Source organism: Clytia hemisphaerica, unplaced genomic scaffold (genome assembly GCF_902728285.1).
Source record: "Clytia hemisphaerica strain Z4C2 unplaced genomic scaffold, Clytia hemisphaerica genome assembly, whole genome shotgun sequence".
Lineage (NCBI taxonomy): Eukaryota > Metazoa > Cnidaria > Hydrozoa > Leptothecata > Clytiidae > Clytia > Clytia hemisphaerica.
The window spans coordinates 497,391-525,247 of record NW_027104374.1 but is presented as its reverse complement, the minus strand read 5'-3'; the positions used below and the strand labels follow the sequence as shown (position 1 = coordinate 525,247).

At 34.8% G+C, this 27,857-nt stretch overlaps 2 protein-coding genes across 2 annotated transcripts; one reads left to right on the top strand and one right to left on the bottom strand.

Moving 5' to 3' along the window:
* Nucleotides 1-42: 42 nt before the first annotated feature.
* LOC136818808 (uncharacterized) lies at nucleotides 43-27,857 on the bottom strand. Its single transcript, XM_067075045.1, has 14 exons — nucleotides 26,194-27,857; nucleotides 25,719-25,865; nucleotides 25,146-25,247; nucleotides 22,984-23,060; nucleotides 22,230-22,281; nucleotides 21,615-21,683; nucleotides 21,212-21,300; nucleotides 14,252-14,334; nucleotides 13,918-13,978; nucleotides 11,544-11,625; nucleotides 11,145-11,296; nucleotides 9,685-9,772; nucleotides 8,059-8,136; nucleotides 43-1,389 (listed from the first exon to the last, which is right to left on the bottom strand). Exons 1-14 carry the CDS (start codon nucleotides 27,832-27,834, stop codon nucleotides 1,276-1,278), a joined length of 2,835 nt encoding a protein of 944 aa, XP_066931146.1. The 5' UTR covers nucleotides 27,835-27,857; the 3' UTR covers nucleotides 43-1,275.
* LOC136818768 (uncharacterized) lies at nucleotides 3,304-5,058 on the top strand. The gene is given in 4 exon segments (XM_067075007.1): nucleotides 3,304-3,351; nucleotides 3,673-3,912; nucleotides 4,074-4,275; nucleotides 4,278-5,058. Coding segments are annotated over 4 exon segments (588 nt in total). The 3' UTR covers nucleotides 4,376-5,058.

The following is a 27,857-nucleotide window of genomic DNA, read 5'->3' as shown; positions in this document are numbered from 1 at the left end:
TCCAGGTTAGGACTTCAGAAACAAATAAAATAGTCTCTTAAGTGAACATTGAAAGAGTCTTAAGAACTTTTAATTCTGAAAATTCAAAAACTAAATATAAATTAATAAATAATTGACTCAGTCCAAAATTTAAAAAGCACGCATAAAATATCTGAGAGACATTTTCGTGGAACCGTGAGCCCCCAAACAGGTATGTCGACCACAAGTGGAACAGAATTTGACCGTTAGAAATATACCCATCTTTAAAAATCACAAAAATATATTACAATAAAAACATAAACAAATCTTTTAAAAATCATCATCAAGTTATAAACATCTTAATTTTCAATATCTTTACAAATGAAATTACCGTACATAGGAACCACTAATTGTCGTTCAAAACAGTAGATAGAATCATGGAGGTATTAAGAAAAAAGGAGTTAAATCTGTCGGTAATTGGTCATTAAAGTCATTAAAGTCTTTTGATTTCTTTTATAAATTGGGATCAGAAGAAATTCTAAGGCTGCTCGCCCGATGAGATAAGACTTTCAGTATTGAAATTTTCTAGCCTTCTAATATACGAGAATTAGATTAAACTTAGCCCAACGAAACAGATTTATGTTTTCTTAAGCTAGAAAATGGAAAGTTCTTTATAAGCACGCGCGATTCCATACTCATTTTTAAAATTATTACAAAAATGTTGGCCCCTCACTCAAAATGGCTCGCCGGGGCCCATGGGAGAATTTTGGAGGAAAATATCAAGCAAAAGATTTCACTTTGTAAAAACATTAATTGAAAAATCTTGTCATTTGATGAAGAACTGCCAAGTTTATATGCCTTTTTAAGTCCAAATATTTTCTTACACCGATGTAAGACTTCGTAAGAAACAATGACTTTCGTCCCATATTAAATGAGCTAATAAGATTTCACCAATGGACAACAGAGCTCATTAAAAATGAACGATATATGAGATTATGAGCATGCAAACCTCGTAACTTTTTAATCGAACCGTAGGGCGAGGGTGGTTTATAATTACATAGTATATCTCCTGTTTTTCTTTATACCTCCATGATAGAATACAGTTGTCTCTTAAATTCAAAAAAGGGACTGGACTTTGCTTTAAATTAGAGAAAGATTCGAATTATAGAGGTTCGAATTAGAGAGAGCCGACTGTAGGGCAAAACTTTATCACCCTGTTGAAGTCAACGAATAAAAAATCGTACCTCTGATATCAGCACTTAGATTTCTTGTAAAGGCTTTTTTCCGACAGGGTTAAAAAATTATTCACGACCTGTATCAGACTTCGTCTTCAAAATCTTGGAAAACATCTTTGCGTTCTTTCCATTGTCTTTCGTTGATCGTTTCTGAAGGGATGATGATCTTTCGGATGTCGTCGTATGGCCCTCCAATCTGAAAATGGTGGAGAAGATTGGTTGAAGAAAATATTTAGAAATTTCAGGGAGGGGGTCAAAGGCATGAACATCCAAGGAAAGCTTTGTTGTGAGAGATTTTCGGGTTCACTTCAATTTTCACGTCATATTAATGACGTAGTGTTTTTACGGAAATATCCCGGTTTTTTGCCAGTAATGGCAGATTTTGAACAACTGTTTTTAGTATATTCATGATATGCACCACTGCAATGTCTTCACGAAATTAAGCAACCTTTCTGTTTTTGTTCCACCCAATACCTCACTTAAAGAATAGAAAAAGTGACGTATTGGGTGGAAAATTTTAAAAGTTCTTGTAAGACTCTCCAGTGGTGCATATCATGAATATTTGCCGGAGTGTTTCCGTTGAAAAACAAGTGATACTTTTATGGACCTACCTGGTTATCAAACTAATCAATGAACATTAAAAAAATGAAACACATAAGAAAAAACTGGTCAAAATCAAATATAATAAGGTTTGTTTGGGTAAAAAGGTAATTTCTTTATTTATAAGATAGAAGAATATTGATCTATGCTTGTAAACAGTGATTCTTTCATAGCTAGAAATTCATTTTTTGAATGATAATGATAAAACCTCGAGAAAAACACACATTATTGGGCATATTTTAGCCAAATTTCAAAGCATGTGCTTGTAAAAAAGTTGAAAAAACAAAATTTCCAAATAATGAAAATTAGACCTGTAGAAATTCATCCAATCAAAGAGTACACTGTATTTCAGCGGAATATGACAATTTTTAAGCTCTTCATGCCATTATAAATGTTTTTTCCAATGTGCTTATAAATAAATTAACAATTTGGCCCAGTTCTTATAAAAAGCATTTTAGCAACTCAAAATTTCAAACCTAATTTCAATAGCAAAGAAAATGGGTAAAATAGGTAAGAACATTTGATCTATGCTTATAAAATATGATTCTTATAGCTAGAAATTCATTTTCTGAGCCGAAAAACTTTTTTTACGAAAATCTGCTTTGACCATTTCTTCCCTATGATGGTTGGTACTCTGTCTTTATGCAAAAAATCAGAAATCCTTAAATGGATTTAAACTCGAGGAAATCTAAAAAAAAACTCATTTTTGGGCATATTTTGGCCAAAATTGACCAAAAGAAAACCGGGCTCCGTCACATTTGAGGGTTTACCATTTTGATTCTTTGTGCAAAATATCTTTAAAATTGAATGAGCCAATCTGGAGAAAAGCTCATAACGAACGAACGAACGAACGAACGAACGAACGAACGAACGAACGAACGAACGAGAACTGGAGAAAAGCTCATAACGAACGAACGAACGAACGAACGAACGAACGAACGAACGAACGAACGAACGAACGACGGTTGAAATTACCCTCAAACAGAGAAAATTTACCCTCGGACAAGGCAAATTTTGTAGATTTTTCACTACCCCCGGACACTATATCCTTCACCCCCAATGTACGGACATTTTCTGGAAGAGCCCAATAGCATAACACGAGTTACAGATAGGAAGAAAACACGAAAGTGGGGTAGGTCCGAAAACAATAACTGCTAGTGACACATTAGGACTGTTGCAAGAAAAGTAGACAAATGTTCCAGGGTCGTCCAGGGTGTTTCCGTTAAAGAAAGTATAATATAGGGATTAAATAATTAAATTTAGTGCTTGTCATTTTCTTGTTCAAAACATTTTAAACTTATCTATAAAAAAGGTGTTATGTTATTTCAAAATTTCAATTAAACTTATGGACCTTTTGAGCTGTTCAGGCAGAACATTTTTTTAATGTGTGAAATTGACGTCAGCAGCAATAAATGGATAAGATGACGCCAAATAAACTTATCAAAACTGACGTCAAATATTATTTAACACTTGACAATAGTTGACAAAAAATGAAGCAGTACTACGAAAGATGGCTAGAAAGGCGATGCAGGTGGAACAAAGGCATCTTTACCATAAGGTAAGTAGTAGGTAAGTACTTTGAATTGAATTGAAAAGCATCAGAATAATGCCCTAGAGATTGTGTTCAAGAGACTAAGACATGTAGTGGAATCAAAAGTTTGTGTGTCAATCCTGAAATTTCATAATTCATAATTTTGGATCATTTTGTACATTTTCTGAAGCTGAGTCTACAATAAGAAGTATGAAGGAACGAAAACAGAGGGATGAGAAGGAACGAAAACGGAGGGATGAGAAGGGACGAAAACGGAGGGATGAGAAAGAATGAAACGGAGGGATGAGAAAGAACGAAACGGAAGGATGAGAAGGAACGAAACGGAAGGATGAGAAGGGACGAAAACAGAGGGATGCGAAGGAACGAAAACGGAGGCATGAAAAGGAACGAAAAAGGAGGGATGAGAAGGAACGAAAACAGAGGGATGAGAAGGGACGAAAACGGAGGGATGAGAAGGAACGAAACGGAAGGATGAGAAGGAACGAAAATAGAGGGATGAGAAGGAACGAAAACAGAGGGATGAGAAGGAACGAAAACGGAGGGATGAGAAAGAATGAAACGGAAGGATGAGAAGGGACGAAAATGGAGGGATGAGAAGGAACAAAACGGAAGGATGAGAAGGGACGAAAACAGAGGGATGAGAAGGAACAAAAACTGAGGGATGAGAAGGAACGAAAATGGAGGGATGAGAAGGAACAAAACGGAAGGATGAGAAGGAACGAAAACAGAGGGATGAGAAGGAACGAAAACTGAGGGATGAGAAGGAACAAAAAGGGAGGGGAGAAGGAACGAAACAGAAGGATGAGAAGGAACGAAAACAGAGGGATGAGAAGAAACGAAAACGGAGGGATGAGAAGGAACGAAAAAGGAGGGATGAGAAGGAACAAAAACTGAGGGATGAGAAGGAACGAAAATGGAGAGATGAGAAGGAACAAAACGGAAGGATGAGAAGGAACGAAAACAGAGGGATGAGAAGGAACGAAAACTGAGGGATGAGAAGGAACGAAAACGGAGGGATGAGAAAGAATGAAACGGAAGGATGAGAAGGGACGAAAACAGAGGGATGAGAAGGAACGAAAACTGAGGGATGAGAAGGAACGAAAACGGAGGGATGAGAAAGAATGAAACGGAAGGATGAGAAGGAACGAAAACGGAGGGATGAGAAGGGACGAAAACAGAGGGATGAGAAGGAACAAAAACTGAGGGATGAGAAGGAACGAAAATGGAGGGATGAGAAGGAACAAAACGGAAGGATGAGAAGGAACGAAAACAGAGGGATGAGAAGGAACGAAAACTGAGGGATGAGAAGGAACAAAAAGGGAGGGGAGAAGGAACGAAACAGAAGGATGAGAAGGAACGAAAACAGAGGGATGAGAAGAAACGAAAACGGAGGGATGAGAAAGAATGAAACGGAAGGATGAGAAGGAACGAAAACAGAGGGATGAGAAGGAACGAAAACAGAGGGATGAGAAGGGACAAAAAGGGAGGGGAGAAGGAACGAAAAAGGAGGGATGAGAAGGAACGAAAAAGGAGGGATAAGAAGGAAAGAAAACAGAGGAGTATAAAAGAAAAAGAAAAGCATGGAAATAAACAAAAGCATAAGGATCGAAAGAAAATACAAGGAAGGGAAAGAAAGGGAAAACAGAGTGCTAGGAACAAAGGACGAGAAGAGCTCCTTTAAATCTAAAAAGACATGTTTCACATCAAAAAAAAAAGTTTTCTAAAACGTAAAAACAATAAAAAGCAATTATTTTGGAAGTCTTTCTAATTTTTTTAATCAAAAATATTTTGGTGCATTGAAGGTGAACATCTATGAAAATGTAATAAAAAAAGAAAAAAAACATGAAAATACACTTTCATAGTTGCTTCACTTTGTGACATGCAATCAAAACATTTGAGAAATAGAAGCAAGTTAAAGAAAGGGGTCAGTGGAGGGTCAAGTGAAAAATTTCTTTAAATCTAAAAGGACTGTTTCACTTCAAAAACAAACTTTTTCTAAGAGCGACAAAAAGCAATTAATTTGGAAGTCTTTCTAAGACTTTTTCTATTGATCAAAAATGTTTTGGTGCATTGAAGGTGAACATCTATAAAAATGTAATAAAAAAAGAATAAAGACATGAAAATATGAAAATACACTTTCATAGTTGCATCACTTTGTGACATGCAATCAAAACATTTGAGAAATAAAAGCAAGTTAAAGAAAGGGGTCAGTGGAGGGTCAAGTGAAACAGTTCTTTAAATCTAAAAGGACTGTTTCACTTCAAAAACAAACTTTTTCTAAGAGCGACAAAAAGCAATTAATTTGGAAGTCTTTCTAAGACTTTTTCTATTGATCAAAATTGTTTTGTTGCATTGAAGGTGAACATCTATAAAAATGTAATAAAAAAAGAATAAAGACATGAAAATATGAAAATACACTTTCATAGTTGCATCACTTTGTGACATGCAATCAAAACATTTGAGAAATAAAAGCAAGTTAAAGAAAGGGGTCAGTGGAGGGTCAAGTGAAACAGTTCTTTAAATCTAAAAGGACTGTTTCACATCAAAAACAAACTTTCTCTAACAAAAACTCTACATAATGTCGCGGAAATTCCCAAAAGACAGCCTTACGAACGATTTTCCGTAAGGTGTAAAGCAAAAATTTACGTGCATGTGAAAAAAGCTTAAGAGCGACAAAAAGCAATTATTTTGGAAGTCTTTCTAAGACTTTTTCTATTGATCAAAATTGTTTTGTTGCATTGAAGGTGAAAATCTATGAAAATGTAATAAAGACATGAAAATATGAAAATACAGTTTCATAGTTGCATCACTTTGTGACATGAAATCAAAACATTTGAGAAATAGAAGCAAGTTAAAGAAAGGGGTCAGTGGACGGTCAAGTGAAACAGTTCTTCAAATTCAAAAGGACTGTTTCACATCAAAAACAAACTTTTTCTAAGAGCAACAAAAGGCAATTATTTTGGAAGTCTTTCTAAGACTTTTTCTATTGATCAAAAATGTTTTGGTGCATTGAAGGTGAACATCTATAAAAAAGTAATAAAAAAAGAAAAAAAACATGAAATTACACTTTCATAGTTGTATCACTTCGTGACATGCAATCAAAATATTTGAGAAACAGAAGCAAGTTAAAGAAAGGGGTCAGTGGAGGGTCAAGTGAAACAGTTCTTTAAATCTAAAAGGACTGTTTTACATCAAAAACAAACTTTTTCTAAGAGCGACAAAAAGCAATTATTTTGGAAGTCTTTCTAAGACTTTTTCTATTGATCAAAAATGTTTTGGTGCATTGAAGGTTAGCATCTATGAAAATGTAATAAAAAAAGAAAAAAGACATGAAAATATGAAAATACACTTTCATAGTTGCATCACTTTGTGACATGCAATCAAAACATTTGAGAAATAGAAGCAAGTTAAAGAAAGGGGTCAGTGGAGGGTCAAGTGAAACAGTTCTTCAAATTTAAAAGCATTGTTTCACATCAAAAACAAACTTTCTCTAAGAGCGATAAAAAGCAATTAATTTGGAAGTCTTTCTAAGACTTTTTCTATTGATCAAAAATGTTTTGTTGCATTGAAGGTGAACATCTATAAAAATGTAATAAAAAAAGAAAAAAAACTTGAAAATACACTTTCATAGTTGCATCACTTTGTGACATGCAATCAAAACATTTGAGAAATAGAAGCAAGTTAAAGAAAGGGGTCAGTGGAGGGTCAAGTGAAACAGTTCTTTAAATCTAAAAGGACTGTTTCACATCAAAAACAAACTTTCTTTAAGAGCGACAAAAAGCAATTATTTTGGAAGTCTTTCTAAGACTCTTTCTATTGATCAAAAATGTTTTGGTGCATTGAAGGTGAACATCTATGAAAATGTAGTAAAAAAAGAAAATAACATGAAAAAACGCTGTTTTTTTACAAAAACAACCCACTATCAGAAAAATGCACAGCTTAATAATAGAAAACTCAAACCATCGCGCTCTAAGGTGACATTTTCTTCGTTTAGAAAAAATAATAATAAAAATAAAAATTTTGCTAAGAACATTGATCTAAGCTTATAAATAGTGATTCTAAAGTGTTTCTAGAACACTCAAATCATTGCCTTCCACCGTGACATTTTCATCTTAAAAAAAAAACTAATAAAAATAATAATATGGCTAAAAACATTGATCTATGCTTGTAAATAGCGATTCTTATAGATAAAGATTTGTTTTTTGAACCGAAAATTTTTTTATGAAAATCTACTTCAGCCATCTTTTACCAATGATGTTACCCTACTTTCATGAAAAAAATCAGAAAAAATTAATGATCCAATTTTTCATAAAGTCTTAAAAACCCTTTTTTTAGCTGTTTTTTGGCTGAAATTTGCCGAAAATCTTTTTTCGAAAATCGCACTCCGTCACATTTTGGTCACCACCATTTTACACCTTTATACCAAAAATCAAATGATTCCTATGATTCAATCCTGAGAAAAGTTGGTAACAGACGAACGAACAAACGGACGGACGGACGGACGAACACAGGTTAATTTATAGGACCTCCAGTTAGGTCCAAAAAACATTACGTCATGAATCTCGTGAAATTAAAAAGTGCATGCTTTTGCGTTCGATTTATGCATGCAACAGCTCAGGAGAAGGTGATAAAACAATTATGATCTAAAAGGTTGAAGCATTAGTTTTTTATGGAACATTGGAATGTTAAACTTCAACCAAGTTTCAAGTTTACCTGCTGCATGACGCAGATCATATCCCATATTCTAATGGTGCCATCTGATGATCCGCTGATGATACGTTTGTGAGAAGCCTGAAGGAGAGAGAATTATTAAATATGATTGGACGAGAAATTATTTTGAGGAGTTTAATCTTTAACCTTTAACCGGACTCGGACGAATTACAACTTTCTCTTTGTTACACTTGATGAAAGGTCAGCTTTACTCATGAGATTCTAGCATAGTATAAGAAAGCCGCGGCTGGAATGATAACATCTGAATTTCTCTTGTTCTATCTCTGTCGTATTTGATGACCATTTGTTGATCAAGAAATAAGTAATGTAGTATCTTTAATGGTGAATTTTATTGGTTTGTCGTTAATACTTACTTCTCAGTGCGTTTTAGACATTAATGATATGCCCTTGATAATACACTTGCATTATAAAATCATTGTACAGGAAAGATTAACAATAAGAAATTTAAACAAGCACAAAATGGCTGGGCTGAAAGAACTCAAAAATTAATAAAGTGCCTCGAAATGCCTTCACAATATTTCAGTGAAATCTTTTTAGAAATCAATGAAATAGTACATCAAGATAATTCTGTGAAAATTTCAATCCAGCACCTTCACAATTTATCATTCAAACTGACAGGAAAGTTGTCATCCTGAATATAGTTCTTATAATTTCAATTTTGGCGAAAAACTATCGTTTCCACAAAATACCCCTAAAATATGTCCAAAATTAGTTCAAGTGTTCTATTGGGTACAAATTCAAAGATATCTAGCAATAAAAAAACATTTTGTGAAGGAAAATAAGAGAAAAATTTCAAAAATTATCTACCAATAATATACTGACAATCTCGATGTTCTTATAAAGCTCGGAGACAGAGATAGAACAGCAATTAACTGAAAAGACAATGCGGTACATATTCCACTAATTAGACGTGAGAAAAATTAATCTAGGACGATCAATAGTCATGGTTGCGATTACTCTTTAAAAAGCATGGATAAAAGTTTAAATGTGTGATCCTGGTGGTGTCTTGGTACCATAGCTTCGCATTATTTCAAATGAAAGATTATTGTCATCCCTATGATTCATCTAATTGTACTACAGTAGATTCACTATAACTGCGACCTATAACTAAAACAAGTTTTATTCCATTCAGGCAACAAATCCTTATGAACTACTAGTTAGGTAGAATTAGGTAAAACTTCACCAAAACCTGGACAAAATTACTGACAAGCTGAAATTTGGCAGAGTGGTCCCTAAAAGGGGACCACCAAAAAAAAGTCCCATTGATTCGGATACCGAAAACCATATTTCGGACGCTCTTTTATCGGACATGTCCGAAAAAAGAAATCCGAAAAAATATCGAAATATGCAAGTGTTATATATCAAAAGAAAGATAATTTCAACACGAACAAAAAAATTGCTTACGAAAAGTCACAAAGATCATCTCACAAAAAGTTACGAAGCCAAAAAGGTACCATGGTATACTCCATCGAAATTTCTTAACCTGGAAAAAATCTGTGTTCAAGTGAGTGTTCGAGTTATAAAAACTCCACTGTATATTATTTTGAAGCTAAATTTGCAAAAGAGGAAACTAGTTTTCTTTTGATTAATGACTACATAAGTACATACCCGAAGGCAGAGAACAGGGCCTTTGTGACCAGTCAATGAGCGAATACAAGTACACGTAGACAAGTCCCATTCCTTCACCAAGTTATCTCTAATAAGTAAAAGAATTAACTTTAAAAAAATACATGACACTTTAAGCGATAAAAATATCAATTAAACCCTAGTTCGAGGAAGTATTCAACTTTTTTTTAGGCAATGCAAAATTATTGATCTCATTGAAACACGTAATTTATTGATTCAAATATTCTACAGCTTTTTATTCGTTCTGATTTGATGGTTGTGGTTAACTGCTACTGTCTTACTTTTAATTTCGCCTAGCGAAAGTATTACGATAGTCTTTCACAGTGGCGGTATTGGTGTCATCGGAAAAAAAAAGAAAACGAAAGTACTCGATACGGTAGACAAACTCACTAAATTTAAGCTTATTTAATATACGATACACGCTCGTATAACCACGGACGATTTTCGCGGGTTTTCTTTGGATTACGTCATATATCTTTGTGTCTTTAGCTTCACAGTTTGGATTTTTTCTTTATTTTCTTATAAGCATATACTTTATAAGAATCAAAGCAATAACTCTTGATAAACGGTGAAATAGCCTACAGTAATTAGTTCTTACAATAGTATACAAAAGTATACAATGAATGGCGCGCAATATGAGCATATTATTTTTCTTATAAGCATATACTTTATAAGAATCAAAGCAATAACGCTTGATAAACGGTGATATAACCTACGCTAATTAGTTCTTACAAAGTAAACAAGAAATGGCGCGCAACATGAGCATATTTATTTTTCTTATAAGCATATACTTTATAAGAATCAAATCAATAACTCTTGATAGACAGTGATATACCCTTCGGTAATTAGTTCTTACAAAGTAAACAAGAGATGGCGCGCAATATGAACATATTTACCTTATCGGGGAAAACTTCGTCGGGGAAAAATATTCGTCACTTGCTGGTAGTTGGTAAACGCATTAAGGCCGGGAAAAATATTCGTCGCTTGGCCAAAATTTTGTCACTCTTCCCCGACGAAGTTTTCCCTGATAAGGTATTTTCCTTATAAGCGAGTATATCTATAAGAATCAAATTAATAACTCTTTATAGATGGTGATATGCCCTTCAGTTATTAGTTCTTAAGAATTAAACAACCATTGTTCTTAAATTGATATTATCCTTTTAGTGATTTTGAGCCTCGTTGTTCATATAAAATTGTTTCATCAAGGCTCGATGTAAAGTAGATTTCAGATTAGCTTCCATCTCTACTTATTGTTTTTTTCCCATGCAGTTTAAACTTTAGGCGAAATTTTCAACTTCAAGTCGTCTTGTTTTCATTTGCAGCACGATCGGACTGAAAACAAGTTAAATATTTCGCTTTATACGTAAACAAGACGAAGAGTGATATGAGATAAACCGAAAAAATTGGATCTAAAAAAAAATTCAGTTCAATAATTAACCTACCCTCCACCAGTAACAAATCTCTTAGCAATAAAGCAAACAGCATGAACTGCACCGTTATGTGCTTTGATACGTCCCTCAGGACATCCTGTTGTCTTGTTCCAAAAGTTCAGAGTACCATCCAAACATCCTGCTGCTATAAGGTTCCCACAAATCTAAGATTAAATCATAATCAACCAAAGTAATAAACTTTTTGTCAATAACACCTTCAAGAGAGGGGGTTGGGTTTTAGTTGACCCGTCGACTAATTTTCTTCTTATAGTTACGTAAGTCCTGCACTCGCTTTTCCCGTGTGAAATCGTTCCCACTCATTTCAACTTTACGAAGGGCTCTGGTTATCATTATACATTTCTTGCGAGCCTTTGACAGGTTTCATGAAAGATTTTAAAAAAATAAACACACCTTGACAGTCAATATTGGGCTTTTTGGAAGATAAAATTCCCTCAAATTTTCACCTGTGTCCATATTCCACAGAATGACTCTCCTGGAAATAATAGAATACAATAGATTCATGGTCAGCCAAATTTCCAAAGGAGATGGGGCCCCAACCAAATTACTTTTGTAGATTAGATATTATATATTATGAGATGAATAAGAACAAGAAGATTTTGACATTTAATACAGCTTTTTTAAGGAGTTTTTAACCAAAGCAAGTCAGTAAGTTCAGTCTCAGAACGTAAATAAAAACATTTAAGATTTAAAGGTTTTGTTTTTACATAAGTGTTCCCGTTTCATATTAGACACATGTTTCATTTCAGGACAGTGGACTGCCTATTGTTATATTGTGCTTACTAACAAAAATTATTATCCGACGCGCGTAAGCGACATTTGATTGGCTTCTTTGCTGTCCAATATTTTCAAATATATAGCTTCCATGGAGGCTACATATTTTAAAAATTGACGTCACACAACGAGTTCAATGACAATTGAGCATCTTCTTTTTGACGTTACGTCACAAAATAAAAATAAGACTTTTGAATAAAAAACTACCAAGAAACCAGATTTACGAGCATATAAATTGGAATATGTTTGAAAAAGAGAAATATTTTAGCGATGAACGGATAATAAACCATTTATTTGGACGCAGTCTCATCCAATATGAAAAATATTAGGCTACGAGAAAAGATATTGGACTCGGCGAAGTCTCGTCCAATATCTTTTCTCGCACGCCCAATATTTTTGCATATTGGATTTGACTTTGTCCAATAACTGCTTAATATTTTCTTTTCCTCTTACTAAACAATCTTGCTCCACATCCGTGTCAATTCAATATAAAAAAGCTTGTAAATCAATATTGATGAGTAAGCAAAAGATATCCCTCTTACTTAAAAACAAAACATTTAATTATAGGTCTGTTATCGTTGTCATTGTTATTGTAAAGGAGAAGTAAGGGAAAAGTAATTGAGTTGAAAAAAGGAGATTTTTGACGACTTTCGTTGGCATCCATCAATAACAAAATTTTTTCAAACCTGCATGGCTTCTTTAATCTATTTCATCTTTTTAATTTCAGAAACACTTATTGTTGAATCGGACAAAAATTAAAGGAACCAACAAGGTCTATCTAAAAATTTTTGTAATTCGTACAAAAAAACTGTGAAATTTCTTTTCGAAAAGTACACGTTTTTTATATGAAAACCGAAAATTTCTGATGCCTTGGGATGTTCTTAACTTTTTGAGATTCAACTCAAAAATGAAAAAAATGTTCTCAATATGTTCTTATCCTTCACCATTTTGTAAGTATTTTTGTGCGAGGTGCAATAATGTAGTGGTTATCAGTCTTGTCTGCCGTGGAGGAGGTGGGTGTTTGATTCCCACTCGGTGGGTCGGTGCTGTGATTCACTTGGCACCCGGGTCAACCCATGCCATGCGAGGGAAATTGGGTACCAGCTTTGATACAAGAGTGTGGGGAGATATATGCCTGGCTTTGTGATGTGGTTGCTATACTTGTCAGGTTAGAACACTCGAGGATACACTTTCCTCCCGAGTCATTCCAGTATAGTTACTATACACCAGTAGCGCAGTGATTTCCCTATCGTAGGATAGTGAATGCTGTCCTGGATATGGCCTGTTCCGTTCATCTCTCTCTACATATTTGTGCGATTTCTTAAAACATTGAGTGTTTTAGAGTCCGTGAAGCCTTAAAATGTTGTTGTCCTTGTTATTAATATTTTGGCCATCGAAGCCTTATGCTGTCAAATTGTTTGTTCTCAAAAAAAAAAAAGAAGGTGTATGGCGCCGAAAGAAACTTTATTCTGTTCCCATATGACGTTTTTCCGACAAAAAAAATGCTGTTTTTGCAAAAAAAGGCTGTTTTTTAAATGCTTAAATTATTTTAGGAAGGCTCACAGAAAGGGGAACCGAATTTAGCAATACTTTCATATTCGAAAGGAAATGGTTCCCTAAAAAGCCACAGAGGATAGTATTAAGTGCTTTCGGTTCATTAAAACTCTTTATATAATTTAAGCACTGAAAGGCAAGCACGCTATATACCAATTGCGATGATATTATGGTAGCTAGTATTAAAGCTACTGAGAAAGTGTTAACCTCACTAACAGATATGTCATCATACTCGAGGTGTGAACATTTTTAGGTGACAAAAATTATTTCATTTTGAAGCTAAATAAAAGTTTAGGAATTTACAGAAAATTTCATCTCCAAAGATTTATCACTTCAGGAGCTATTATGTAGTATTAGTTTCCCCACTGAACAGAAACCCCCCTTATTGCACAGTCGTTCTTTAAAAATGCATATCTACCCCCCTCAAAGAATAACATACATATCATGAGATCCTGTTATCAGCTCTTCTTCAGAAACGAAAGCCATACAAGAAACTGGACCTAAAACAAAACAAAGTATTGAATATTATATTGGGCAAAATGGTTTCTTGCGATAGGTATCAACGTACGTGATAAAATAGATGTTTGTGATAACTTTATGAAAACAAAAACGGTTTGTATGTTTCATTATAGGTTTCATTATAGAAAAGAAGAAATTGGTCAAAATTTTCCACGCATATAAAGTTCAAAGTTGTTTTTTCAGTTTTTAGCAGAATGTTTTTGAGATAATGAAATTGATTTGTAAGCTATACAGGACAATGGTGTCAATGATACCTTTATGACCGATGAGCCTTTTTAGAAGTTTCCATGTTCCACGCTCAAAGATGCAAATTGAATTGTCGTGAGATCCTGTGATTCTATGATGAAAAGGATTTTTGATGATGATTTTATTTGTCAGGATAAAATCATCACCGTTATTCAAAGCCGGGGAGATTTATCAATTCTTGACAAAAATGAGAGTCTATATCACTCTGTGCATCTTCTTACTATCTCAATAGGGGGGGGGGTATCTTGGAAGGGAGTTTTCACTTGGGAAAAGAAATCTTGGTTTACAATCTATATACATTTTATAGAATCTAGTGGGAAATCGTACTGTACTCGCCCTGGATTTAAAAAACAGGTAAAACAGCTATTTTGGTGAGATTTAAGTTGTTTCATTCCCTGCAAGAAGCCTCAAATTTAACACTTTGACCAGAGATGACAATGGATTTAACCAAATAATTTAATCTTTAGTTTTTGAATTAAATTTTCAGAAATTATAAATATTTACTAGGTACATTTTTTTCTGACAAACACACAGAACGAAATGGTTTTGCAAAATACCTTGGCCAAAAAAGCACGGAGAAAGAAAACTTGAACAGTATTAAAGGAGGTCCCTATTTATAAGGACCGTCGTTATATATCGGAAAATACAATATCTATATCTCTGCTCACTAGATAGATTTTTTCCGATCCAGTATGTAGATTAAATGAAGATCAGTGGTGAAAAAGGTCCTTTCATATCAGGACGTCTCTAAGGACGGTCCCTAGACTTATGTAAGACGAGGCAGAAGATCGACAGAGAGCTGACGGTTTCATAATTTAGGCAATTGACTAAAAACTGACAAAAAAGCATCGTATTGACCATCTGCCGACTGTTATCAAAAAACAAGGGGAAGGTCAAACGTCTAAACTAGAACTTATTGATTGTAACTGTATTGTAACTGATAAACAACATGTTAAGTTAAATACTTCCAGCTTGGACATAATTTTCAGTGTTTCTATTACATTAACTAAGAAAACAGTTCAATTCGGGTTATATTCGACAAAAACAAGATATGGATAGTCAGTGACAAATATTTTTGTTTTCCCATTTTTCTGATAAATTCTTTTTGTTTTTCGCAATTGTAATATCAATCGTTAAAAATAACCATTTGGGAAAAATACCAGATGCCTGAAAAATAAGCCTTAACCCTTTAAGTGCCAATGCACAGTTTGAGTTAGAAATCGTTATTTTTGGTCTAACTCGTAGGAATTGGATTGTGCTTCATGGTGAAGCAAAAAAGATTTCAAAAATGAGTCTTTCCAGCGAGATTTTGAGCCAAAAAGTAAAAAAGAAAATGCAAAAATTTGACGAACCCACTTTTTTGAGATTTTGACCGTTTTTTGGTCAACGAGTGATCAAAGATCCTCCGAATTTGGCCCTGTTTTATTTTATTCTGTCCTCTAGCGAATTGATTTGAAGTTTTACCACTGGGTACCTTTCCGTCAGCGGGCCTGACTGCTTTATTTCCCTTAACCTAACTCCGACCTTAGCCGCTGCCCGCCCCGCTCTTCCTTAATTGGGCGGCGCCGAAGGCGCCCAAAGGAAAGAATAGACTCTAAGCTATCCAACGAGAGATATATAAGGCTTTAAAGTTTGAACTAGCGAAAAGAAGAGAAATAAGCTAGATGCTGAATGGACCTACCTGATGATGAAAATTAGATAGCAATAAGGAGAAAAATGAAAACAATCAGTCAGAAAAAATATAGCGTTAAGTGAAATTGCAAAACGCATTAAATTTTATCATTGATTGTTGATTGGGAAGGGGAGTAGGGAAAAAAATAGAAAGTTCCGGTTGCAATAAAAGTTTTATTGACAATTGAATCATGCTTGATGGTGAGCATTATTATCAACATTGTTTTTGTGTGAAAAAAAAACACAAAGAAATATGATGAAAAAGTCCTATGAAAATCTACAAAAACGACGATTTCCGGCATTTTCGGCCGGAAAAAATTGTTCTCAAAAATCCGAATAGGCCATGTTTTGGACATTGCTAATACGCATCTTTGTGCAAAAAATCAGAAAAAACTAATGATGAAATCTCGAGAAAATGCCAAAAAACCCGGGTATTCCGGCATATTTCCGACATTTTCGGCGGGAAAATCTCTTTTTCGAAAATCGGGCTCCGTCACATTTCGGACATTGTCATTTTGCATCTTTGTGCCAAAAATCAGAAAAAACTAATTAGCCAATCTCGAGAAAAGCTGGTAACAGACGGACGAACGAACAGACAACGGTTAATTTATAGGACCTCCAGGTAGGTCCAAAAAAAACAACAAAACAAACAACTTCTTTTGCTGTTATCTCAAAGATTTTCCCTTAGACTTTATTTTATTAACTCAACAATAAACGTACAAATACTAATAAATAGCCGTGATTCTTATAGTTCATAACGGAGACAATAGTGATCCAAAAATATGCATTAATAGATCCTGAAATGGTATTTTATTTCTATATAAGGTCTTTCCTGAGAAAGTTAAACAATGAAAACAAAAGAAATCTCAGTCGCATTAGCATTATATAACGTATGTATGGGTATGTATAAGAATCGATAGATTTGATTTCGAAGTTTATTCTATTTTAATCGACTGAAAGAAGAAGTTGGATTGGAATTTGTTAAGCTCTGCTCTTTGAAGGTCGAACAAACAAAATAGGTAATCTATTCGATTCAAGGGAACCAATTTTGGAGAGAAATAATTTTGGCGATCTTTTAAATTCTGGCGAGAACTATTTTTTGCGAATGACAGGGTAATTTTATTCATTGTTTCTTAAAAGTAAGTGTTGGTGTTTCGGAGAAGATTCAGGGTTTTATTTGTGTGAACCCTTTCCGTGCCAATACCTTATTTTAGCACCTCGATCTATTTGCTGCGGTTTTAAAAAAGATGTTTAATTCTATTGCCATGAAAATTTATTATCAAAAATAGATTTATGCGGGTTTCCTATTTTGCCAATGTCGGATATAACCGACAATTTTTTTCCGAAAGATATTGGCACTACCGGGTATGGGTACCGGTGATTTTTTCTTATTCAGTGATTTTTTCTTATTTAGTGAAAAAAAAATTATTTAGTGATATAAATTTTTGCTTGAAAAAATCATTAGATATATTTTTTTCACTAATTAAAAAAACTCACTAAATGAAGACAAATCAGTTTTGCTACAATTGAACAACCATAACGGGACCAGCATTTAGCGCAAAAAAGATGCTTTATCTTTGAGACAACCTGAAGACATCAAAAATGGTCAGATTTGTTTTGATTCGTTTATTGCCCCGCAGGGGCTTTTGTTGCTTCACGTAGTGGGCTTGTTCGCCAGAAAAATATACATGTTCATGTTCATGTTGTTTCTTTAGATTCTGAGAAGGCCTATCGGCGCACCTATCGTTTTATCTATTTTGTTGCGACTTGTATTGATTTTTACGTTTTATTTCTTACAAAGTAAACAATGGACGACGCATAATATGAGCTTATTTATTATTCCTATAAGCACCTACTTTATAAGAATCAAATCAATAACTCTTGATCAACAGCCATATACCTCTTGGTAATTAGCTCTTATAAAGTAAACAATGGACGGCGCATAATACGAGCTTAAATTTATTCTTCTTATAAGCACCTACTTTATAAGAATCAAATCAATAACTCTTGATAAACAGCCATATATCTTTCGGTTATTAGCTCTTACAAAGTAAACAAGGGACAGTGCACAATATGAGCATTTTTATTTTTCTTATAAGCATCTACTTTATAAGAATCAAATCAATACTCTTGATAAACAGCCATATATCTTTCGGTTATTAGCTCTTACAAAGTAAACAAGGGCCAGTGCATAATATGAGCATATCTATTTTTCTTATAAGCACCTACTTTATAAGAATCAAATCAATAACTCTTAATAAACAGCCATATATCTTTTGGTAATTAGCTCTTACAAAGTAAACAAGGGCCAGTGCATAATATGAGCATATCTATTTTTCTTATAAGCACCTACTTTATAAGAATCAAATCAATAACTCTTAATAAACAGCCATATATCTTTTGGTAATTAGCTCTTACAAAGTAAACAAGGGACAGTGCACAATATGAGCATTGTCATTCTTCTTATAAGCATCTACTTTATAGCTCAAATCAATAACTCTTAATAGACGTTGATATACCCTTCGGTTATTATTTCTTACAAAGTAAACAAGAGACGGCGCATAATATGAGCTTATTTATTTTTCTTAATAAGCATCTACTTTAGAATAATCAAATCATTAACTTGATAAACAGCCATATATCTTTCGGTAATTAGCTCTTACAAAGTAAAAAAAGGGACGGTGCACAATATGAGCATGTTTATTGTTCTTATAAGCATCTAGTTTATAAGAATCAGATCAATAACTCTTGATAGACAGTCATATACCTTTCGGTAATCAGTTCCTACGAAGTAAACAAGGGATATCAAGATATTTTACTGTGCGCGCTAAGCTGTACACCTCGTTTCTTTTTTGTCAGCCAATCAGATAGAAGATGATTTTGGTGGTTTTTTTTCTTGTGTAAAAATATTTTCGATATTGTGCTGCTGTAAATCACTTGAAAAAAGGTGTACGATACTTTTTGAGTTTTTGAATTTTCATTTTACTTTTATTTGACTTTTTGACTTTTTCTTTGACTTTTTGTTGAGGTGTACTTTTTCGAGTGATTTACCCCTCGTCCTTGATGGGGACTTGGAATTAGTTCGAATTAAAGAAAGATTCAAATAATAGAAGTTTGGATGTAAGTGAGAGTCTACTGTAGACGAATGATAAGTTTTGTACAACATGCCAAACAGACCAACGAGAAGATGACTAAAAACAACTAACACCAAAAGACAGTACAGTACGACCAAAAATAACTGAAACAACGACGCTCCTTGAATCTGCTCAAACCCTTGATGTCTGCAGCTGAAAGACTTTTCCCGAATTTTTTAGATCTGTAATCCAGAGTGTACTTTTTAGTGAAAGATCTTATCTACAGTTAAAACCTGAAGATGAAATCTACGAACTTTTGAGTTGCATAGTATATCATAGTTTAGCATTTGTAAGTTTTTTTATGAAGATTAATATATCTTCTATTTTATTTGCCATTGGCCACGATGAGCCGTTTCTAAAAGGGGCCCAATATTTTGGGAAAATATTGTCACCAACCATGGTTAGTTATTGTTTTTAAGGTTTTTAACTTTAAGAAAATATTTAGTCTGTAAAAAAATAAGAGGGCCTTGGGCCCCCGTCGACGGGTCATGTTTGATTGCTATTTATTATTACCAATTTCATTTCAGGGAAGAAATAAAAACATCATGTCAACAACAACAAGCCTTAACTCTTCTCATCCATGGAGCAACACTTTCAACACAAACCAAACTTTTAACGCCCCATTTACACTACCACCATCATTTGAGCGAGTGACAAGCATTCTTAATACCATGAATGCTTTATCCTTGATCATCAACACATTTTTGATTGTCCTCATTTTGAAGAATCGACGTCTACGTTCTGAACATTCAAATGTCTACTTGGTCAATATGTTCATATCCTATATCTCAATCTCAATAATTAGTCAGTTGCTTCAGTTTATCGATCAACGATCTTCATGTTTCAACGTTTTTCTTAGCCTGTTAAAATGTTGTCTGGTGGCTAGTGTATTGAGCCTCGTTCTCGTTTCTGCTGATAGACACCAAGCTGTCCGACAGCCTTTCAAGTTTCAACTTCAAACGTGTGAGTACGCAATCTCAAAGGTGATCATTGTGACTTGGCTGCCTTGCTTGGTTCTATCGTTCTTGTTGATCTTCATGACCCTGGACAATGATATTGTGGAGATAATAATTCAGTGGGTCATCCTGGTTGCACTGATAGTGCTTTTCATATTCAATAGTTACATCTTGAGAGCCAGTATTGACCAAATACGTCGCATCCGAACACAAAACTCCATCTATATCCAACATTTGAAAGCCATTTATGCTTCTTACGGATTTGTTTTGATTTTCATGTTGTCATGGTTACCACAGACAGTCATCATTGCAATGTCGTTGCTAGGTTACATAGATGATTGGGAGAAATTCCGATTGAAGAGCTTTCTTTCGCCAACCATTGCTGTGAATTCGGTGATCAGTCCTTTGTTGTATGTTGTTTTCACCGTCAACATCAAAAACAAAATTAAAGAAATCTTCGGCTTCAATCGTGTTCATCAAATAGCCAGGAATTAATGGTTTGAAATATTTGACAAAAATGGTCTCGACAAAGGCTCTACAAGTTAACCGAAGGACCACCTAGTTTCAACATCAGGACGATTCAAGAGCGGCTAGACAAAGAACCGCGAGTGCATTTAACATAAAGGAGACGACTTTATATATTTAAACATGAAAGAGAACTTTCCAAAAGATGAAAGAGAACTTTCCAAAAGATAAATGACGAACTTTGAAGTATAAGGAATTCAGAGCAATTATTCAGATAAGATAACCCTTTTCGAGAACGTTAGATAAGCTTCGTAAAGAATGAAGAGCGAGAAACATTATATTTCACTTCAATTTACAATGTCGATAATTTAGAGGCAAGACAAGTTGATTATCGTATTAAGCAATCAAACCGTCAAGATACCTACGCAAAAGACCAGAAAATAAAAGTACTGGTTTTACATTATTTTGAAATTACTTAGATATTTTGTTTTTAATGGTTCAGGTTCTTTTTTAAGAATATATTCATGTAAATATTAATCAGATAACCCTCACCTGTTTTATTGACTTCCCTTCCACTCATCTGATAAAAAGTTCTTTACTAGCCGGACTACAATATGATTGGCGCGGATAAGTGGACAACTTTACTGGAGTCAACGTCATAAAAGATTATCAGAAAGAAAAGTTCAGTCAAAAAAGCTCAGTCTAGTCCACCTCAAGAGAGTGAAAATTCAGTTGGACTTACAAGAATTCTTTATTCATTTCCAAACAAGCGACAGCACCTGTGTGTTCATTGATCGTATGTAATAGCGTAAATCGTGAGATGTGCCACACCTAAAGATAAAACATTACTTTAATCGGATTTCGCAAGGTCAAAATTTTGTAAAATCCGCATCAGCGGTTCAAAAAAAATACAATATCCAGGGGGTAAGCATCTTTATAAGAGAGGATATCCAAGGGGTTGAGCAACGATTTTTGGTTACGGATTTCGAGCTTTCGAATTCCATTTTTGCGAAACTCTTCATTACATTATCTTCAAGGATGCCCAGTCTCTGATTTAGTTATATTTAATATTTAGATGGATCGCGAAATCTAGTTTCAATGAAAAACACGAAGTAAATGTACCATTGTGAAAGAAAAAAACCTACAATACACGTGGTGTCCCAGGAGCCAGTCACTATATATTCATCGTCAAATTGAATGCAACGCACACCACCCTAATCAATAAAAAAACATTTTAAAACTCGAACCTAAAACTACTTTCATATAAATAGTTTATACTACAGTCTACAGTAGAAATTACATTGTTGGCAATTTTGGTGAATTTCTCATGATGATGGTGCGAGACACTTCTCGAGCTTCTAAAGAGACGAGATATAGCCAATTTCATACCCAGAGCAACTTGTACAATTTTACTGATGGATGTGATAGAATCGTGATTGCTATCAGAATCATGAAAAGTGCGCTGAGGGAATGGGTACAAGTTTGGAGACTAATCAAGTATCTTTAAGCTGGTATATCTCTTATAAACTTTGATTTGTTATAATTCTAACTTACACAACCCATGCCCCACTGGAAAATTTTGCCTAAATTTTGTCCCCGGTGGTAAAATACCCTACAATTTCAACCCCACTGGGAATTCGCAAGTAAAGTAGAAATTGCATTCCTAACCCATCCCCACTGAAATTTTGAATTTTGGTAGAAATTTTCATTCCCATTGTGGTAGAATGTTCCACCGGGGCACTGAGACAGGGGTGTTATACCTGATGTCCTTTCAGTTTATAAAAGTTGCGTCCACTCCTCGCATCCCATAATCTAAACCAAACAAGTCAACATTGAGAAAAGCTATATTTTCTTATTTGGTCAAAGGGAATTTCCCCCAAAATACGAAAATCCGTTTTTTAAGGCGAATAAGAATTTTCCGGGAAAAACCACTTCAGCCATTCTTTAGAGAATCTTGCCCTCCATCTTTGTACAAAAAATCAGAAAAAAGTAATGACAGGATTTTGCACAAAGTCCAAAAAACCCTATTTTTAGGTAGTTTTTGGCCCAAATTTGCCCAAATAAATTTTTTCTCAAAAACCGGGCTCCGTCACGTTCTGGGCATTGCCATTTTGCATCATTGTGCAAAAATTCAGAAAAAACTAATGAGCCAATCCTGAGAAAAGCTGGTAACAGACGGACGGACGGACGAACGAACGGACATGGGTTAATTTATAGGACCTCCACCGGGGCACCCGGAGGTAGGTCCAAATAGAATTATCCTAATTGTAAACGAGGACTATATAAAAATATAAACATTTCTAGTTATGCCTCAATTTGGTCTTGATTTTCAATTGTCCTTTTTGTATACAGGGAAATAACATTGGAAAAGAATTAGAAAACAATTTCGAGCAAAATGAATATTTTGTATGTATAAAAATAAATAAATCAAAGAAAATGGAGTTCAAAATCAGAATTGATCGATATTCTTATAGAGAATACGGTAATTCCCTCGAGCAACTAGTAGTTACATACCTTATAGTCCTGTCCATAGAGCCTGACATGACCCTCTTCCTGTCAAATTGAACTGCTAAAACTGCTTCCAGATGACCCTAAATTGAAACAAGTGATACTTTTATGGACCTACCTGGTTATGCATTTAACACATATATAATTGATATCTACGTGAGCGTGACCATTAAACAATCATTCAGAACACAAATAGTGACGATATCTATTAAAATTAGTCGTTTTTTTCTTATAAAAAAAACGTTTAGAAACCAAAATTTCATACTTTTGAAATATTCTTTCATATACAAAATTTCGTGGGCAAAAAACATATCTCATCAAAAAATTCAGTAATTTTAAGAACATTGATGTATGCTTGTTAATAGTGATTCTTATAGATAAAGATGCGTTTTTTAAGGTAAAAAATTCTTTTTTTACAAAAATCTGCTTTTACCTACTTTCATGCAAAAAGTCAGAAAAAAACAATGATCCAATATTTCACAAAGTCCAAAAAACCCTTTTTTAGCTGAAATTTACCCCCAATTTTTTTCCCCAAAAATCGAGCTCCGTCACATTCGAGGGTTTATAGTTATGCATCTTAGTGCAAACAAGCTAGATGATGAATAGACCTACCTGATGATAAAAGTTAGATAGCAATGCGAGGAGAAAAATGAAAAAAATCAGTCAGAAAATAAATAAATTTTTTCATAAATTCATCATTGATTGTTGATGGGGGGAGAGGGAAGGGTTGTAGGGAAAAAATAAATAGAAAGTTCTGGTCGCAAAAATCAGTTTTATTAACAATTGAATCATGCTTGATGGTGAGCATTGTTATCAATAATGTTTGTGTGAAAAACATAGACGGACGGACGGACGGACGGACGGACGAACGGACGAACGGACGAGCGAACGAACGAAGAACGAACGAACGAACGAACGAACGAACGAACGAACGAACGAACGAACGAACGAACGAACGAACGAACGAACGAACGAACGAACGAACGAACGAACGAACGAACGAACGAACGAACGAACGAACGAACGAACGAACGAACGAACGAACGAACGAACGAACGAACGAACGAACGAACGAACGAACGAACGAACGAACGAACGAACGAACGAACGAACGAACGAACGAACGAACGAACGAACGAACGAACGAACGAACGAACGAACGAACGAACGAACGAACGAACGAACGAACGAACGAACGAACGAACGAACGAACGAACGAACGAACGAACGAACGAACGAACGAACGAACGAACGAACGAACGAACGAACGAACGAACGAACGAACGAACGAACGAACGAACGAACGAACGAACGAACGAACGAACGAACGAACGAACGAACGAACGAACGAACGAACGAACGAACGAACGAACGAACGAACGAACGAACGAACGAACGAACGAACGAACGAACGAACGAACGAACGAACGAACGAACGAACGAACGAACGAACGAACGAACGAACGAACGAACGAACGAACGAACGAACGAACGAACGAACGAACGAACGAACGAACGAACGAACGAACGAACGAACGAACGAACGAACGAACGAACGAACGAACGAACGAACGAACGAACGAACGAACGAACGAACGAACGAACGAACGAACGAACGAACGAACGAACGAACGAACGAACGAACGAACGAACAACGAACGAACGAACGAACGAACGACGAACGAACGAACGAACGAACGAACGAACGAACGAACGAAACGAACGAACGAACGAACGAACGAACGAACGAACGAACGAACGAACGAACGGACACAGGTTAATTTATAGGACCTCCACCGGGGTAGGTCCAACAAAAGGCGAAACATTAGTTTATAATCAATTTGTAAATAATAAAGATATGTAGCGTAATTAGTACTAAGTAGCAAGTGCTCCACCCAAAATCAAAGCCATTAAACATGTCTTTGACAATGATTTTCGCAAAATTAATATTCAGTAGGTTTTTATTTTCAGCTATGATTTTAAAGGACTGGCCTCTGGAAAGCTCACGGAAAGATACTTTTAAATAAGATAAAACAAGTGAATAAACCCTACACAGTTATTTATGTAACTAAAACTCTATACTGGGGGCCTATACTGGGTGCGATTTAATTTTGAGCTGTGTAAACAACTTCTTTTTTTAAATAGTAAGGCCTTTAATCGTACATTACCTGTAGTTTGCGCACTCTTTTCAGTGAGCGAACGCCTTGAATAGAGATACTCATGAAGTTTTCATCAGGTGTTCTTTTAGTGTTGTTGTATGATGATTCATGCTGTCGATAAAAAAGCAAAAAAATATTATCAAAGTCTCATTTTTGAGCATAAAAATGTTCTTCTATATAAAAAAGAGTGAATAAAGTTTTCTTTCAAATTTCGTATTTACTTCCGTACTTCTTTTAACGGGCAGGCCATTTTTCATGCCCTTTAAGCGTCCAGTTATCGCACGCTGCCCCTCTTGAAATTACTAAAGTATTGGTAAAAACAGCCTTTTTAGTGGAAAAACACTGGAAAAAGTGCCCTTTTTGGCCACCAACGGACGCTGCCTTGTCTTTCTAAAATATGGCCTGACGGGGTCTTGTGAAACACTCATAGGCTAGTTATTGGATAACAAACTAGAAATACAGATATATCACAACCATAATTTCAAGGAATTCGATACATTTGCCACGTTAAAGAAAAAGAAGAATATTTGTTTAAAATTGAATTGATTGAACAACGCATGGATATTTTAAGTATATACGTACCCTGATATTGATAGGTTGTACCAGTTTAGAGCGTACATCAAAAGCTAATTCATTGGCAAAATTTGTATCCGAACTGACATGATTCATTGTGCTTGATTGCTTGTGAACGGCACGCTTTTCTGTTCCGGATGCGGCTGCAGTGAAGACCTAAAAATGGAAAGAAAAGGTTAGCATTCAAAACTAATATAAAAAACATGACCACTCATTTTATTGTCTTTAATGATGTTGGAAAAACTTTTTAGTATTATTTCAAAAAGGAGGTGGTTATATAAGATAAATTAAGGGTGACACGCGTATCGATTTTTCTCACGAATAACGTTATTCCTACTCTAAGACCAAACATGCCCGAAAACGTTATGGACTTTAGGGTGAAAATATTCAGATTTTTGAAACTGCAAACCCTACACGCAGACAAAAAACTTGAATGAAGTCAATTTGAAATATCATTTTGAAGCATACAGCATGAGAAAATTACCTTTTGAACTTCTTCTTTTGAATTTTCACTACCAAAAGTGCCAAATGATCTTGTAGGAGAGAGTTCATGTCGGTGAATATGTTTATACTCAGTAAACATGTTTTCATCATAATTATCTTCTTCATCTTCTGCTTCTTCATCATCTTCTTCAGCCAAATCACTCATTCTCGTCTTGGAATCAACACCTAATATAACTTTTGCAAGTCTAGACGACTTCCCTTTACCCAAACGAACTGGTTCAGGACTTTCTATGTATTCGTCTTCATCTTCTTCAACAATGGCATCAATAAAACCTCCATGGTTTTGTGAAGGAACTATTGCCCCATTAACTGGTTGTAGGACTGTTGCATCTACTAGTTGTTGTACTGTATTTTCCAAGTCTTTGTAAATATTTTTCCATTTGAAATCAACAGAGATATTTTCCAAATATTGAAGTACTCCATGTTGATTGTATTGTTCTGCTAGTTGATAACACATTTCTTTCCATACAGTATCATGAAATGCTAAATATTTCCAACGTTTACATGTTTGACTACAGCTGTGTAAATCCTTCTTATCAAGATAGCTAAAAACCTTTAGCAGAACTTTATCGGGTAACCGATTGATATCACCAATTTCACGGAGTCTCTGTTGTATACAATTTCCCAGGTATGTGATTTCTTCTGGTTGACAGAACTCCAACAGAGATAAAATAAAATCTCCTTGCTCAGCGTTAGTCCATTTTCTATAAGACATCACAACCTCTTTTGATAGGTCTTTGAAATCTTTTAAAAGAGCACTTTTAGAGGCTTTTAATAAGGTCTGTTTGCGTTTTATTGGTGGTAGATACCATTGCTTATGTTTATAGTTCATTGATGCTGCAGTCGGCTTCATTGGATAATTCTTAGTGGTTCTAACAAAACTACCCAGGGTTGCAACCTTATTCCCATGTCTTTGTGCAAAGAAGTCTATGGTTGAAACAGAATCTTTGTGTTTATATTCTTCATGCTTGTGATCAATCATCTGATCATCTTTTAAAGGTAATTCCTCAATATGTATTTCACTGAATGGACTCTTCACACGACTTGACGTTCTCCTGGTTTTAGGACTACTACGACCATCCAAAATATGAAGACTTTTCTCAATAACCAAAGTATTACTCTTCAGAGAGTCCAATCTATTGAAACTTTTATTGAAATCTATCTTACTCACGTTTGATAGTCTTTGACTCTGTCTTTTACCTTGAAAAAGCACACTGTTATCTTTTCTTAAAAATGAAGCAGTTGATAGGGTTTCCAAGTTTTGTTTTTTCCCTCCTTCATCTTTCTCAGGTTGACTTTGCTCTGAAAGAGGTTCAAATGTCGAGAAATTATGAATGAGTGATGATGTGAACGTTCCAGTATTAGATACTTGATAATCTCTATGAAAAACTGGTTCCATAATGGTAGACAATGAAACGAGGAGTGATACAGTGCTTTGTGATGTGAATTGACAGAATAAAATTTTTCTTTGCCATGGTGTCCAATGTTCAAAGTGTTGCGAATATTCTTTAAATGTGACTTGCTTATCAACAGTTGGTTTGAAGTGTTTATCACGAAACTCCTTTTCAGGAAGAAGTGGTTTTGGTAGTTTTGATTTTTTAAGTCGATCTTTCTTAGGCATATGGTATAATTTTCAGATAAATC